General features: G+C 40.9%; 3 protein-coding genes across 6 annotated transcripts in view; 1 reads left to right on the top strand and 2 right to left on the bottom strand.

Annotated features, from left to right (window-relative positions):
- Nucleotides 1-74: 74 nt before the first annotated feature.
- On the bottom strand, nt 75-10876 carry LOC116394334 (uncharacterized). Its single transcript, XM_031867362.1, has 12 exons — nt 10248-10876; nt 9140-9279; nt 8494-8669; nt 7502-7662; nt 7002-7142; nt 5874-5995; nt 5149-5317; nt 4576-4721; nt 3021-3145; nt 2820-2946; nt 2074-2207; nt 75-281 (listed from the first exon to the last, which is right to left on the bottom strand). Exons 1-12 carry the CDS (start codon nt 10697-10699, stop codon nt 156-158), a joined length of 2019 nt encoding a protein of 672 aa, XP_031723222.1. The 5' UTR covers nt 10700-10876; the 3' UTR covers nt 75-155.
- On the top strand, nt 9111-13649 carry LOC116394336 (protachykinin). Of its 2 annotated transcripts, XM_031867366.1 has the most exons (5): nt 9111-12180; nt 12263-12365; nt 12445-12468; nt 12579-12635; nt 12716-13649. In XM_031867366.1, the coding sequence occupies exons 1-5, from the start codon at nt 12079-12081 to the stop codon at nt 12724-12726; spliced, it is 297 nt and encodes a 98-aa protein (XP_031723226.1). In that variant the 5' UTR covers nt 9111-12078; the 3' UTR covers nt 12727-13649. The 2 variants fall into 2 exon arrangements, with proteins under 2 accessions (XP_031723226.1, XP_031723227.1); XM_031867367.1 differs by having other exon boundaries at nt 12579-13649.
- septin7b (septin 7b) overlaps nt 13246-14529 on the bottom strand; it is a 14817-nt gene continuing 13533 nt past the window's right edge. For all 3 annotated transcript variants that reach the window (XM_031867363.1, XM_031867365.1, XM_031867364.1), the window contains one exon: nt 13246-14457. In XM_031867363.1, coding sequence (XP_031723223.1) covers nt 14418-14457 — 40 coding nt within the window. In that variant the 3' untranslated portion in view covers nt 13246-14417. The remainder of the gene's footprint in view (nt 14458-14529) is intronic.

Here is a 14529-nt window from a genome sequence, read left to right as displayed (position 1 = left end):
TTACAAGCCTAAAGGTTACGTCCGGCCTACGTTAATGAAACAGGAGAGAGAGTAATAGAAAGAGTCGGTGAAAGCAGTAGGAAAAATAGAAATTTAATCTTGATTCTATATTCATTTACGTCACAATTAAAAAGGTGGAGTGTCACAGAGGGGCATCATTTGTAAAAGACAAGAAAAGAAGACATGATGATGTATCCAGGATCCTTCGATGGATTCGGATCCTTCCCTTGGAATAAGCCGAAGTAGACAACAGTGTTGGATTCAAGCTCGGTCATGTTCAGCTGAAAGGGGACAGGAACAGACAGAAATCCACAAACACAGTAAATAAAATAAACAAGCACCATTTAAATCTCACATCGTATCCATCAGCACACATCACTCAGGTGGTTGTGATCGACAAGAGTTCAAATCACAGACTGTATATAAGAAGCGGACGTAGTAGTCATGACATCGCACATTTGTTTTGAAGCCTTGAGTTTGACAGATTGGCCGTCGCCATCTTGTTTTTTTTGCAACCCGTGAACAGAAGTGACCATATTTAGCGATCAATCACAGTAAGCCCCGCCCTAAAGCATACTCTGCTTTATGGTCTGTTTGACTCTAAATGGACCATAATGTACTAAATGAACATCATGCTGTATTGAAGAAGACTTGAAACTAGAGATTGAGACCATAAACTCATGTTTACAATGTTTACTGAGGTAATAAATCAAGAGAGAAGTAGAGTCATTTTCTCATAGACTTCTATACAACCAGAGGAGTCGCCCCCTGGTGGACATTAGAGAGAATGCAAGTTTAAGACACTTCAGCATCGGCTTCACTTTTCAGAAACACAGGTTGCCTCCTGGTACAAATCTTCCCCCAAAACTAAACCAAATCAGGTTATCTAAACTTCCAGATGACAATTAAAATAATTAAAGAAACTTTGAAACAACTGAGATGCAGATTGTCTAAACTGTGGCACAAAATGTAGAAACTTATCAAATCTGACATTCATGTGTAACATGTAGTTGTGTATTGTTCCAGATAAATCCTCCAGGGAATCTGATCTCAGGACTGTGCTGAGAACATGAGAGCACTCCGGACAGGAAACATGTCATCAGTTCACGTGATTATGATCAGGAGCCTTTTATGGTTAATAACTCACTTCAGAATAATTTAGCGCTCCTTAATTCTAAATGGCTTATTTCACTCAAATTTTTAACTTCAGTGTGACCTTTATTTCAGTGCCTGGTTCTTCTTAATCTACTGGAGGAAGAGAGGCTTCAAACTCCTCAATGACCCTGATCATGTGTGGGTGTCTCACACAGAAAACCTCAGACTGGTGATATTATTCTCTTGTGATGTTGATGTGAACATGTTGCCTATTTACATAACAAGCAACATTACCATTAATCAAAATCCCTGTCTCTGGCTACCAGATGAATGCAAGTCTAATATTCAGTCCTCTTTGCTTTTGGTCTCTAAAACCATCTAAAAATAAAATAAAATATAATATCTGGCTTTTTGGCTGCTAAATGCTCCGCTGTGTTCACCATCTAGTCCCTAACTGTGTCTGCTCTCTGTTTGGTGCTGAGCAGGAAATGTGAAGTCGTTTTTTTTTTTTTAGAGCCAAAGCAGTAAATTAGCGAACCATAAAACCAAAACAATGAGCTGAAAGACGCTAAAGCACGTAATTCAGATTCAGAAGTGATTCTGTTCTTTCTTACGTAATAATTCCTGTATTTCATGCTATGCAGCATTTTCCTAAAATATATAGACTCATCCAAAAACAATCCCTCTCAAACATCACTTATGACCCACTACAAGTGTCTATTTTTAACTTCTCTATCATGATAAGGAGATAGAGCTTTTTCGTCACTCTGGACGATATAAACGGTTATCCTGATAATGGAAATTCACCCCAATCAAATTATTGTGAGTGTTTTTATTACAATCTGTTATATAATCCTGTATCGTCCATCACTTAATCCAGCTGCCGTGCAAGTTAAATTGAACAACAGCTATTGTGGACAAAATGAAAAATGTTCGAGATCGATAACACAATTAGAACCAAATGATAAAGTTTAGTACCTGTTTGGTGAGATCCGTCCTCCAGGGGTCGACCTGTAGTCCATCACACCAGCCTCCTCGTCCGTACAGCCACGTGCCGTGTTCGTTCGGTACCGCGCCCTCTTTCACCCGCAGAGTGCAGCCCAGAGGTGTTCCTGATGTTCCCCACACCACGACCCCAAAACAGATGAGAAAATACAACGATCAGCAAAATAAATGACCCTTCAATCAGCGAGTCAGCGTCCAGTCCTCAGGCTCAAGAAAACGAAGACAAGAACTTAACAGTCAAGCAAAAATGACAAATAGTCAAAGCTACTCAAATGCGAGGATTTCTTGAAAAGTTTGATATCATCATGAACAAAACACAACATTTGAAGACGTGGGATGATGCCTTTCAAAACTTACTATCGAGATTTAAAAAACTAAAAATGTTGAGTCACTTACAAAGTTCAAATGTTGAGTTTCAAAGTTCCTTCTTGATATTGGACAAAACTATCTCACCTCAAGGTCCATTTCTGGATCTTTCAGTTATATAAATGATAAAATGTATTGTTTTCTGAACACTTGACTCTTATAGCCACAAAGATGAGAAGTCCTTAAAGGGCTCAGAAAACTTGAAATATAAACATCTAAAGTGAGCAAACTCCATCTGCTGAGGAAGGTGGTGTGATGTGATCAAAAGCTCCGCAGCAGCTTCTTACATGAACCTGGAAACGGGATTGTTTGGTCAACTACCTGCAGCAAAGGTTCCTTCATGCTTCTCTCACCTGCAGAATCGAAGGTGAGGGTGTTGTTAAAAGCGTTGTTGATCAGGAAGTAGTGGGAGGTGACGCAGAACTCTCCGCAGCTGTTGTCATCGTAGCCGTGTGCCGTGATGACGGCGTACAGCTCCACCTGAGCACAGACACACAGCTGCTGACGGACGGGACGCTCTCTAAATGATTAGTGATCGCCGTCACATCGTTTACCTTTTTGGTTGATGCTGGGACGGACACTTTGGTTGGCTGGAATCTCTTGTTGTAGTTCTTGTCGAAGGTTCCCCCGCTGTACAGTGGCATCACTCTGAAGGGGTGGAGCTTCTCGACTTTATAATCTGCAACGCAGAGGGCTTTGTAGCTGATGAAGATGTTTGCACAGGTGGACCAGCCTCTGATCCTGCCCTCTACGCACCCACATTAAAACATACATGGTGAATGCAAAGCACCACATGATGCATATATAAGAGCCTGCTGATCAATGGTTCTTTACGGTGAAGCACGGCAACAACCGTCGTGCAGCAATACGCCATGTCACCGCAGTATTTATATCTTATATTACAGCAATTACACTGATTGCTTCACAACTTTCCAAAATGATTGAGACAATCAGTGATATTCATCGACCTGGGATATCATCTGGAAATGGGAATTTGACGGGTGAACACATTGTATTCATGCATTTAAAGCTAAAGGAAGGAACTTTATTTTGTGTTGATTTTATCGGCCCCTGTTGATAAAACAAATCTTGTAATTAGTAGTTTTAATGATGTCTTGATATCCTTCAAACAAATGGATTTGTTAAAGTTTTGTCAAGTCTTATCTTTATCGATAATAATAGATCATAATTTATTTGTTTATAATATATTGTATCATTATTATGAATCTGTAAAGTAACTACTAACTAATGTCATCAAAAACGTTTCTATAATCCTCATTTTGTGTTTCTGTTTTTGGAGGAATCAAGTCATTAAAGTTTCTTGGGAGAGTTTCGTGTGTGAACATCAAGTGCTGTAATATTATTTGGCAAAACATGTGCATACAGACAAAATTGGTATAACAATATCTTCATAAAACCTAAAAATAACTGCTATCCGGTCTGTAATCATACCAGAGAGGCTCCAGTCTATTTCAAAACAATCCTCTGAGTCATAGTCATAAAGACTGTATTTTTCATTTCCTAGTTAAAGTATTTCCAGGAACTAAAAGCTTCATCTTTGCCGAGTGTCATCTTCCAGTAACTATTTACAGACAGACTGTTCCTTCCTGCTCTCTGCTTTTGAAACATTTCTCCTAAAATGGAGACCTAATGTTCTGGGATCACGTTGTTCCAGTCGCAGCTCTCCGTTCTCACAGTGGGAGAGTTCAGACCGGAGCATGAAAACCCAACCAGCCGGTGTTAGCTTTGACAGCAAGGGTGCTACAAACACTCCTGTGATGCACATCGGTTTAGCTCCATGTTGTAGCTGCTGAAATGCTGCTTTATCTCAGCACCTTTGCTCAAAACATTAAGATGTCTCACTGAATATGTGTATCATTTTTGGCAATCAGGCCCAAGTTTTTCAAATAACCTTAATTGCCACGGTGAATGTGTTTATAAGCGAGCAAAATCAGTGGTTCAAACTACAATCACTAACTTCCCCTTGTTTTCAGGCTACTGGAACACACCTGTAGCTTTAACCTGAAGCAGTGCGGCCCCACTCCACCACCCGCTCAGCCACAAACATCATGTCGGGTGTCATTTAGAACGCAGGCTCAGTGTTTGTACCTGTCCGGTTGCCGACGCTGAATCTCAGGTTGAGGGAGACGACCCACGGCATCGCCCAGGGCACCGTCTTCATGGTGAGGGTGCATTTGTTGCTGTCCAGCAGGGGGATCAGAGGGGACACGTCTGTCAGCCAGCGCCCAATACCTCTGCCGAAAAATGTAATAATAATTAATTTTCTTTCTTTCTTTGATTTTGATAGTTGTCTTTTCAGAATTTCATCAGAATCCTTTTAACAACAATATTTTGGAGAACAATATCACTAAAATGATTAAATCACAACACAGTTTAAAGTCAGTTGACCACAATATTGACTTGTTCCAAAGGAAGTGAAGAGTAAGTTAATGGTATATATAGCTCAATATACTATTGTGCTTAAGAATGTATCAATAGAAAGTAGCTAAACTGACTTATTATATATCTCAGATCAGATTAAAACCTTCAATTTAAATAGATTAGGATTTTTCAGACCCACAGTCAGTACATACAGATGAATTTATTCCACAAAAGTCATGAATTATTGATACGAGTAGTAATTATTAGGATTATCTGTTGTGTTTTATGTCGCCATCTCACCTGCGGAAGGCAGTGATCCATCGGCCCAGCTCCGTGTTGCAGTACGGGCCGAGAGGGTCGCAGCAGACAAACAGCTGCACCGTGTGATCCCAGTGAGCGCAGGACGAGTCTCTCCTGCCGGGGCACGACAGCGACGCATCCAGCTCCAGCACGTCGAAGTCCGACAGGGCTGCAGAGAGACGGCGTGTTCAAACGTTAGTGTCATTTAAGTGATTGACAAAGCTCGTGTTCCCGTCAGAGTTCACACTGATGCTCCTCATCTAAAGAACGATGATGTCCGGGTTTCAGAGAAGAGAGTTTTAGCCTGAATCCAGTTTCAGGACTTTTTCTTTTGGGCATTAAGGCTGGGTTTATCTAGTATCAAGTTTATCATGTTGCACCAAACTCTAAACTAGCAAAAGATTAAGAAAGATTAAACTTAAACCATTATTTTTACTCTAAACCTAGAAAAATCTAATTATGTTGCACCAGAACTTTAAACTCCAATTTAAACTGTGATCCAATATTAAAATGGATTTTCGAGATGGATTGAGCCAAATAATCAAGTTCCTAAAAGAAAGTTGAGACTCAACCCAATTGAGTTTTTCCAGTCGCTCTAATCTTCTATCATTTGGTCATATGATAATGATGATAATCATAGAATACTTTTTGTTTGCTATGAAATGGCCACTAAGTGCAAAATCCACTAAACCCGCCCATCTCACACGTGTTGGTGATGACGTTACCTATCGGCAGGTCGACTGTGGCCACCGCTCCTTTCTCTCCCTGCATTTGGACTTTGTCAAAAACAGAAACGACCTTTGCAGGACTTTGAAGTTTGGTCTGCAGAGCTGCATAGAAGTCAAACCTTGGAGACAGAGAACAAAGTCAAAAATACACTTTTCACACATTAAAACTGGTACAATACCTATGTGAAGAGGTTGATATCTACATCAAAATTGATGTGCAAGTGTTTTCAGTATGTCTACAGTTCAAATTGAATTTAAATTTAAAGTGGCAACGGACATTATTTTTGCTTTAACGCAGTAAATGTTGCACAATAGCTATAGAATAATCACAGTATTTGAGTTTAGATTTGTTCCCTATAGCAATCCTGTCTGCCACCAGGTTAAGATGCAATTGCACAACCAGAACAGAAGGGAGATAGCTCTTTTGTTTTCCCCAGTAGCTATCGGTAGCTCTCCACAGATACCAAAGAGCATCAATGGAAGTTCTTTGCAGTAGCGGAAAAGGCTTCGACGGTGAAACAACCGCAGTAACTGTGGAAAACAAAAAGAAACCTTTTTTGTTGGTAGTTTGCACTTTGGAAAACAGGAAACGGTTTTGATGTATGTGATGTATTGACAGCAGAGTGTGGTAAAACTTCAAGGCTTTAGGGCCCCCAATTATAAACAAGGTAATAAATGTCAGACATGGTGAGTGAGGGTCCTCTCAGGTTAATACTGGGCATGTGTCTTAATCAGGGACTTGATGTTGTCAGCTTAGATAAGGGGCTGAATGGGGGTGCAGACAGTGGACCAATCAATAGTTAATCACAGAATGGTCACTGTTGTCCAGATGTCTTAGTGGTGACTCCTCCTACCCCACCCTGTGCTCAGGGCCTTTATGAGTCATACACAACCAACACTCTGGGTTCTTCCTCCCTCAGACTGCATTGCACTCTGTATGACGAGAGAATACGCGTACACGAATAATGCTTCTTTTCTCGATGCTCTTAATTTCACTATCATAGGACTCACTCTGTTCTATTAAATAGTTTTTTTCCAAGTTGGCTGTTTCAGATCTACTACTCTGATGAGTCAAGTGAATAAATAAATAGATGAAATGAACTCTTCTGCAGAGTGCGTCCTCACCACTGCGCCTGCCAGTTGATGAAGCTGAACGAGGGGTAAATAAACCAGCCCATCTCAGCCAGCGCCCCCTGATGGTCAATACCCATGAAGAAGTTTGGGGACGGAGTGTTCTGGAAGGACACGTACACCGGCTGTCCAAACCTACAAAACAAAATCCAGACGCATCACACCGCAATGAGACGGGCAACAAATGTCATATATACGATGGTGTTTAATTGAACGCTTTACAGTCATTCTAATGAGCTTAAATTAACCAATAACTTCAAATAACTTTTACAATCAGATACTCTGTTCTTTTGATTTAAAAATGTCCCCCTGAAGAGCTTGTGTCATATTTTGGAAACATCACCCGAAAGTTGTGACCAGCTTCAGAAGAGAGGAAGCGAACAGACTTAAGAGGACCATTACTTTGACCTTTAAAGTGTTCAGTTGATCCATGTACAAGGATGTTAATCATCACAGTGAGGAGGCTTTTAATCCTTCGGGTCGGTCTGTCTTACTCGAGCGCCTGAGCGACCGAAACCTCCAGGTGCACCATGGCGGCCGGGATGGCCAGCGTTGTGTCGCATTCGTCCCCGACACAGTTCATGTCCTGGATCGGGTTACCGGGGAGAGCGTAGACAAGGACGGCGGAGGCGTTGGATTCGGCCATGTTCTGCACCTGGAGGATTAGGGTTGATGAATACAGATTACACTAAAGTCAATACTTCCTGTGTGTTTAAAAACAAAGTCTGGAGTGAAACGTGGCCGGTTACAAACAGGGAAAAAAGCAGTATTATTCCAATAAATGATTATTTTCACTGTCACTTTATCGGTTGATTATTCTTTCGAGTAAATTGATTTATGGTTCAGTTCAAAATCTAAGAAAACTGTGAGGAATGCAGATTCTTATTGCCACGAGTCACAGGACATTTCCTCAAATTGCTTGTTTTGTCCAAAATCCAAAGATATTCAAATAATGATATAAAACAGAGAAACCGTTGAGTGACATTAAGGTACAGTTAACAGCAATAAACACTAGAGCTCTGCTACTGCAGAAAACATATTTAACACAAAAATATGTATTTATTTTGCATTAAAATAATACTATGTAAGAGGTAATGTTGATTCACATTCGTGATAAACTACTTTTCGTACAACGGTAGCTCAGACCAGTGGCGTTGTGATCGATACAGTTCAGTGTGAACGGTCTGTGTGCAGTAAATACTGACTGAGTGTGTCGTATTCAGTACGTTGTGATTTCTAACACGACGCCTCTCATAGAAAAGTTGCTTCAAAGCGCTGCTAGAGGTAGAAACCTTTAACGATCACGCTTTGAAACAAAAAAGCAAAAATCAGGTTGTGTGATTAAATATGGAGCACGCTCAAACAGACCACACGGTCCTGGCTGGTTATCACTGCGCCGAATGTCTTCGCAGACCTGTTTTTACGGTCTGGAGGTAGCGATCCGAGCAGGAAGCGTCACACCTCCTCAGCATTCACACAAACAGACCTTGGTGAAGAAAGAGCAGTTGCCCTCGGACACCCAGGCCAGAGCACCCGCCACCGAGGGGGAAGGTTCACACCCGTCACCTGCATCCACCAGCTGGTACGACCTCGGATCCCCGCGCGTCGATAGCCAGTCGTACCGGGCGTCTAGTCTCTTGATGATTATGGGCATTTTCCATCCTGTGAGGACAGAACAAAGCTTATGATGATACAGTTTAAATTCGACTCTTAAAAAAACGTGACGTTGTTTCCACATAAAACAGGGTGTCGCTGTGAGACTTGACGTCAGCTGAGAGGAGCAATGACCCATAAGAAAATCATATTTTACAGGGAAAGAGAGGATTTTTGTTTTTTCATAAAAATGTACAGCTAAAAATCACTTTTTTATAAATTGTTTGTACATCTGGGAATTTAAGACAAAAGCAAAAACTTAGTTGTTTTCCCCAGTGTGACTTAGTGTGTGCAGAAAAAAAAGAATATGCTCAGCTGGAAAATAGACAAATGTACACTGAAGTTTAGAGCAGTTGGGATGCTAAGATGATAAGAGTGATCTCCTCATTAAAAAAGACATGTCTAATGCAGCTTAAATTAGGGCTGCGTGATATGGAGAAGATCAGATACCACAACATCTTTACAGACGGCGCTCTTACCCTCGGATTTGAAGACGGCCTGGGAGAAGACACAGCCGCGTCCGGTGCAGCGCCAGTAGTAAAGCACGTTGGGTATCCAGTTACCCAGAGCGAAGACCGGCACCGGGGAGAAATGCAGTCTGGACAGAACCTCCTTATTCCTGCAGAAAACATGAAGGGGGCGACGTGTGGTTTGTCAAAGTGGTTACCAAGATGTTTTGAGTTGTGCTTACACATTAAGCTGCTGTTTATACTCCAACAACATAATATTCTGAAATGTCTCATTCTTCTAATGAGTACTTTCGATTTTTATACTTTAAGTATATGTTGATGAGTATCATTTTGTACTTTTACTAAGGTAGAATAATGCATGACTTTAACTTGTTACTGAATATTTCTATAATGTGATATTGCTTCTTTTAAAACATAAAAGCACTTCCTCCACCACTCTTGACATTTTCTCTGCAGAATTCTGGAGTACTTTTACCGTTGATACTTTGATAACACCTCAAGTAAGATATTAAATGCAGGATCTCTATTTAAGTAAAGGATCTGAGTACTTTTTAGTATGTAGAGATGAAAGAACAGCAGGTATGTCCAGTGATGTGAGGACGTATTCAGACCTTTCATTACAAATAAAATTACTGCATTCAAAATCTGACTCACGCAAAAGTACAGAGGTATTTTGAGAAAAAATGTACTCAAAGTATCAAAAGTAAAAGTACTTGTTATGCAGCTGAATGACTGAAGAAGCATTTTCATTCTGTAGCTATAAGGTTGAGCTCATGTCAAGTATTTTAAATACTGCTGGATATTTGTACCTATAAAAATGTATATTTGATTGTGTGCGTTGGATGTAAAAAATCTTCAAAGTCAAAAAAATGTAGTGAAGTAAAAAATAGAATATTTCCATCTGAGATGTGGTGGAGTAGAAGTATATAAAGTGGCAACAAATTGGAAATACTCATAGTAAAGTATGACATAAATGTACTTATTGTAGTGTAATAAACGTGTTTTTCTATCACTGCAGATGCCACGCGTTGCTGAACATTTTTAGTTGAATTTAACCGTTCGACTGGTATGCATTTTCAACACTTTGCCTTAAAAGCAGTGGTTCTCTTCCGGTCACCTGTGCATGGCGACCCGCTGCAGCTGCTCCCTCATCCACAGAGCATCGCTGACCGCGGAGTCGTCCAGGGACAGAAAGAGCACCTGCGTGCTGTTGGGCAGCTCCTCCACCAGGCTGATGAGGGACGACTCGGAGCTCCACATGCACTCCAGAAAGCCCGACTTGTTGGAGAAGGCGTGCACGATGAGAGGTCCCTGCAGGGCACCGGGCTGGTAGGAGAACTCCCCGTCCAGAGTCGGGACACTGAACGCGGCGGCGAGGTCCCCCGGCTCCGGGCCGTCGGGTGTGGAGGCTGTGCTGGATCTCAAGCTGACCGCATTGTCTCGGGACTCACAGGCCGACCCATAATCGATCAGTTTCGGTTTCCCCGCAGCAGCTTTGCTCACACGAGCTGTCACAACAACTGCAAGGAGCCACAACATCGAGGGCTTTGAACACAACAATAAACGCATGGTTTCCTGCCCACGGCGGGTGACCGTGAACTCACCACAAACAGCCGAGCATTTCTTTTTCAGAGTTTATCTGAATATAAAAAGTCGGACTGCTGTTAAAGTCTCTCAAAATTACGCTTTGGTGGACTTCCTGATTCCATCTAGAGACTTTTGAGTTGGGTGCGGGCCGTACTGCTCTGTACGGTGGCCCCGGAGGGACATACGCGCGCAAACGGGCTTTTCATTGGTCGACAAATAGAGTGAAGGGATGACGTATTTTTGCAGGCCAACCACGGAAGTGGAAGTTTGCGTCGCACTGGTTCCCTCGACAACAAGCCGATTTTGGGTTTATAGCAGAAAGTAAACTCTAGTCTAGTCTATGGCAACCGTGTATGATACGTTCACGGTCTGAAATGAGCACAAAGAGACAGAAAACGACCAATACAAATATAAAACCACTAAAAATAGATGCAGAACGACCACACAGAGATGCACTCAAGCACTAACAGACGCATCATTTATATAAACTAATGGCAAAACAACAAATTACCCAAAATGTGCTCAATTCAACACACTGTTCATTTAATCCACTATATTCGTTCGTTACTTTACAGAATCTGATGTTACACACTAAAACATAAAACATCCAATCAAGTGAAATGTTATTTATATAGCCCAATATCACAAATTTGCCTCAATGTGATTTACAGTCTTTACAGCACACACCCTTCATACACCATCATTAGAGTATCAATTAAAAGGAAAATCTCCCCCTTAAATAACCTTTAATGGAGAAAAGTATGAAAGAAACCTCAGGACGAACAGCAGAGGAGGGATCCCTCCTAATGGACAGACAGACATGCAACCAACAGATATATTCCTCTATTAAAAATAATAGAGAAATGTATACCACCTAGATTTGGCTATTCTGGAAGTCCTTTTCCCACTTGTCACTATAATCTGGAAATAGTCTGACGGCGAGGACGTTTTTTCTCGAGTTGAAATGTTAACATTCTACACAGTTGGTGAGCCCATAACACGTTTCAGTACCTATAGGTCCAGTATTGTTTTTCTATGGATCCAGAGTATGAAACACATACTAATTATGTCAAAACGAAGCATATGTGACTCTCAGAGCGTCTACCCACATCATCCACTCCAGCTGTGCGTAAAAGCTCTTGTGCGTAAAAGGAGTTAATGGACCCCCTTGGCGCATCATCAGGGAGGACGCGCTGTTCTCTCTATCAGCATCTGCAATAATCCAGCAGCGAGGTGGAGACTATACCTGCACAGTGCGCACACATATTTATCATTAGCTGTAATCCAGGAGAAACGTATTCAGCTTTTACTTCTTTTTTTTTTTTACACAAACGCATCTGGGTGACATTTACGCACGGTGGATGATGGAGCGAGTTAAACTGGTTCTGATAGTTTTGTTGCTTCTGACAAATGTGTTCTGTAAAGAAATGGATGGCGACAACTGGAGAGAAGACATCGAAGAGGTAAGACAGATCAAACTTATTTGGAAAAGTCTTCACTGAAAGACAGACTCATAATTGCATTCTTTTTTTTGTCTCATACAAGAACAAATGGCCAAACTCTGAAGTAATTCAAGATATATTAATGAGAATGACCAGAAAACCAGGAATGCCCCAATATCTCAGCCTCATGGGGAAGGAGGACTCCGGTAATACATTATATTTAAACTGTATTCATGTTAAAGAATGTTGCGTTCAGGTCTGATGTTATGACTTTCCTCCAAACAGCAAGAGCGCAGAAAGCCCATAAACGTGAGTTTTATTAATTTGCTTGCTTTCAACATCAAATATCAATTCTGACATATTTAATATAGACATATGAAGTGATACTGTGGTATTTTAACGGATGTTTTCATTCACAGGGCATAAATTTAAAACCTTTGTGGGCCTGATGGGCAAAAGGAGCTTTGAGGATCAAGGTATTTTACCTCCAACAGAGACATTAAATATACTGGAGGGTAATTTCAGTGGAGCTTAAACGCTGATTTCATCCCTACAGGAGCCCAGTGAGCTGCACAGAAGAGCGAGGATCTGCGTTTGTTGTCTTACTTTGTTTACTGAGAACACAACCGTTTATTTGGTTTGGTCAGTTTGTAGTTTCATTAAAAATGTCACATATTATCACAGTGGAGTTTGACACATTTGCCAATGCTGAGAACGTTTAGGCAAACAGCGACATCTAGTGGTGAAATAAAATGATGAAAAACTGTCTGGAAAAGATAAACCCTTCACGAAAACAAACCTGTGGAAGTCCGACACTGTCATGAAAGAAGGGATCAACATGAGAAAGTATCTCACTATTTTTACATACTTGGCCAAAAATATAAAGATTTCTGATTATTTTAATAAAATTTCTGATTATTTGGAGTTGCTAAGTAATTATCTTAAATTCCCTCACTACAATGACTTAAAGGAACTTTATTTTGACAGTGATGGGCTTCCATAAAAACTCAACAGTAATATTTAAACATAAAAACTGTCATTTCAAACGCATCCACACCAGTTTTCAAAACAAACCCATCTCACTCCTCAATATCATCACAGGTTTATTAAGTGACTTTGTACAATACAAATGAAAAATAAAATTAAAAATACAGAGATGGAGTACATAGCCAAAGCAAACTGCGGTGTTGACTCTTCATTTTCCACAGATAGTTACCGCAGAGTGATTGAAATATTGTTGTATTTCCTAAAGCATCGATGGATCACCGTTAAATGTGTGTTTCTGTTAAACAGTGGACGCTGCTCTCAAGTCTGAGGATTTGTTTCTAAACATACAAAAGAAGTTATTACTCCAGCTGGCTCGGTATATATAAAAATAAACTAAGGTGAAATATAACACTTATGACATTATAAATGGTGGTCCAAGGCTAGTGGAAAAGAGCTAAACACAGAGGAAAAAGAAAGCATTACATTTGTTTGTTTTTTATCTATAAAAAGGCCCACGGTGCATTTCATTGTTTGTCTTGGTTTCAGGTTGTTGTTGTTGACGCGTTTCATTTCTGTCACGCTGATAGAAGGTTAAAAGTTTACTGGATACACTCAAAACCAAACACAAAGGGTTAGTCAATGCCTCGTCCTCTTCTTACTTCAACACATGACGGAAGATCAGTTTCATTTACTGTAACTGTCATTTTTCTTGTAAACAAATAAAATTCACCAGAACTTGTTTGTACAACAGTCAGAGATGTTTTTTTTTTTTTTGTTTTTTTTAAATCTGTGCTCTCTGTAAAACTTTACACATTAGTCATTTAAAAGCAACCTTAGGGTGAAATAAAAAAGAGAGCAGCAGGTAGGGGGAACAACAACAATAATAATAACATCAATAATAATAATAAAAATAATAATATGGGTTTGGCCGTTCTGAAATGGGGTTATTTTTTGATACTTTGATGATGAGTCCCGAGGCAGCGGGGTGGGGGGGGCGCTCTGTGGTGGCGGTTCTGACTGTACATTCAGACGCCCTCCACCTCCTCACACACCCACAACACCCCCCTCTAGTGGCTGGGAGCAGGAGGACAGCTGTGCTGGCAGACAGAGCAGGGACGGGGCACAGGGAGAGGGAGAAAGGGAGGGGAGCAGGGGGAGAAAGAGGAAGAGGAGGAGGGTGATGTCAGTGTCACACACACGGGTGTCCTGAACCGGCAACGTTGGCAAACAAAAAAATAACTGGAGTTGGGGGTCGTCCTGCCGACTGTCTCTTAAAAGATCTTTCCTTTCTTTTTGTTTTTCTCCAGAGTCCTGCAGGAGGGAAGAGAAACACACACACACACACACACACACACACACACACACACACACACACACACACAC

The sequence above is a fragment of the Anarrhichthys ocellatus genome, unplaced genomic scaffold (assembly GCF_004355925.1).
Source record: "Anarrhichthys ocellatus isolate YVR2014 unplaced genomic scaffold, GSC_Weel_1.0 scaffold39, whole genome shotgun sequence".
In the NCBI taxonomy this organism is placed as follows: domain Eukaryota; kingdom Metazoa; phylum Chordata; class Actinopteri; order Perciformes; family Anarhichadidae; genus Anarrhichthys; species Anarrhichthys ocellatus.
The sequence above is the reverse complement of the archived record's forward strand: the minus strand, read 5'-3'. Positions and strand labels throughout refer to the sequence as shown.

Coding starts and splice junctions, on each gene's coding strand:
- LOC116394334 (XM_031867362.1), bottom strand. CDS start 10,699: ATGCGTTTATTGTTGTGTTCAAAGCCCTCGATGTTGTGGCTCCTTGCA. Junction 5,996..7,001: donor ATCAACTGGCAGGCGCAGTG/GTGAGGACGCAC, acceptor TCTGTCTCCAAG/GTTTGACTTCTATGCAGCTC. Junction 282..2,073: donor GGACGGATCTCACCAAACAG/GTACTAAACTTT, acceptor GTCCCCTTTCAG/CTGAACATGACCGAGCTTGA.
- LOC116394336 (XM_031867367.1), top strand. CDS start 12,079: ATGATGGAGCGAGTTAAACTGGTTCTGATAGTTTTGTTGCTTCTGACA. Junction 12,181..12,262: donor GGAGAGAAGACATCGAAGAG/GTAAGACAGATC, acceptor GTCTCATACAAG/AACAAATGGCCAAACTCTGA. Junction 12,366..12,444: donor CATGGGGAAGGAGGACTCCG/GTAATACATTAT, acceptor TCCTCCAAACAG/CAAGAGCGCAGAAAGCCCAT.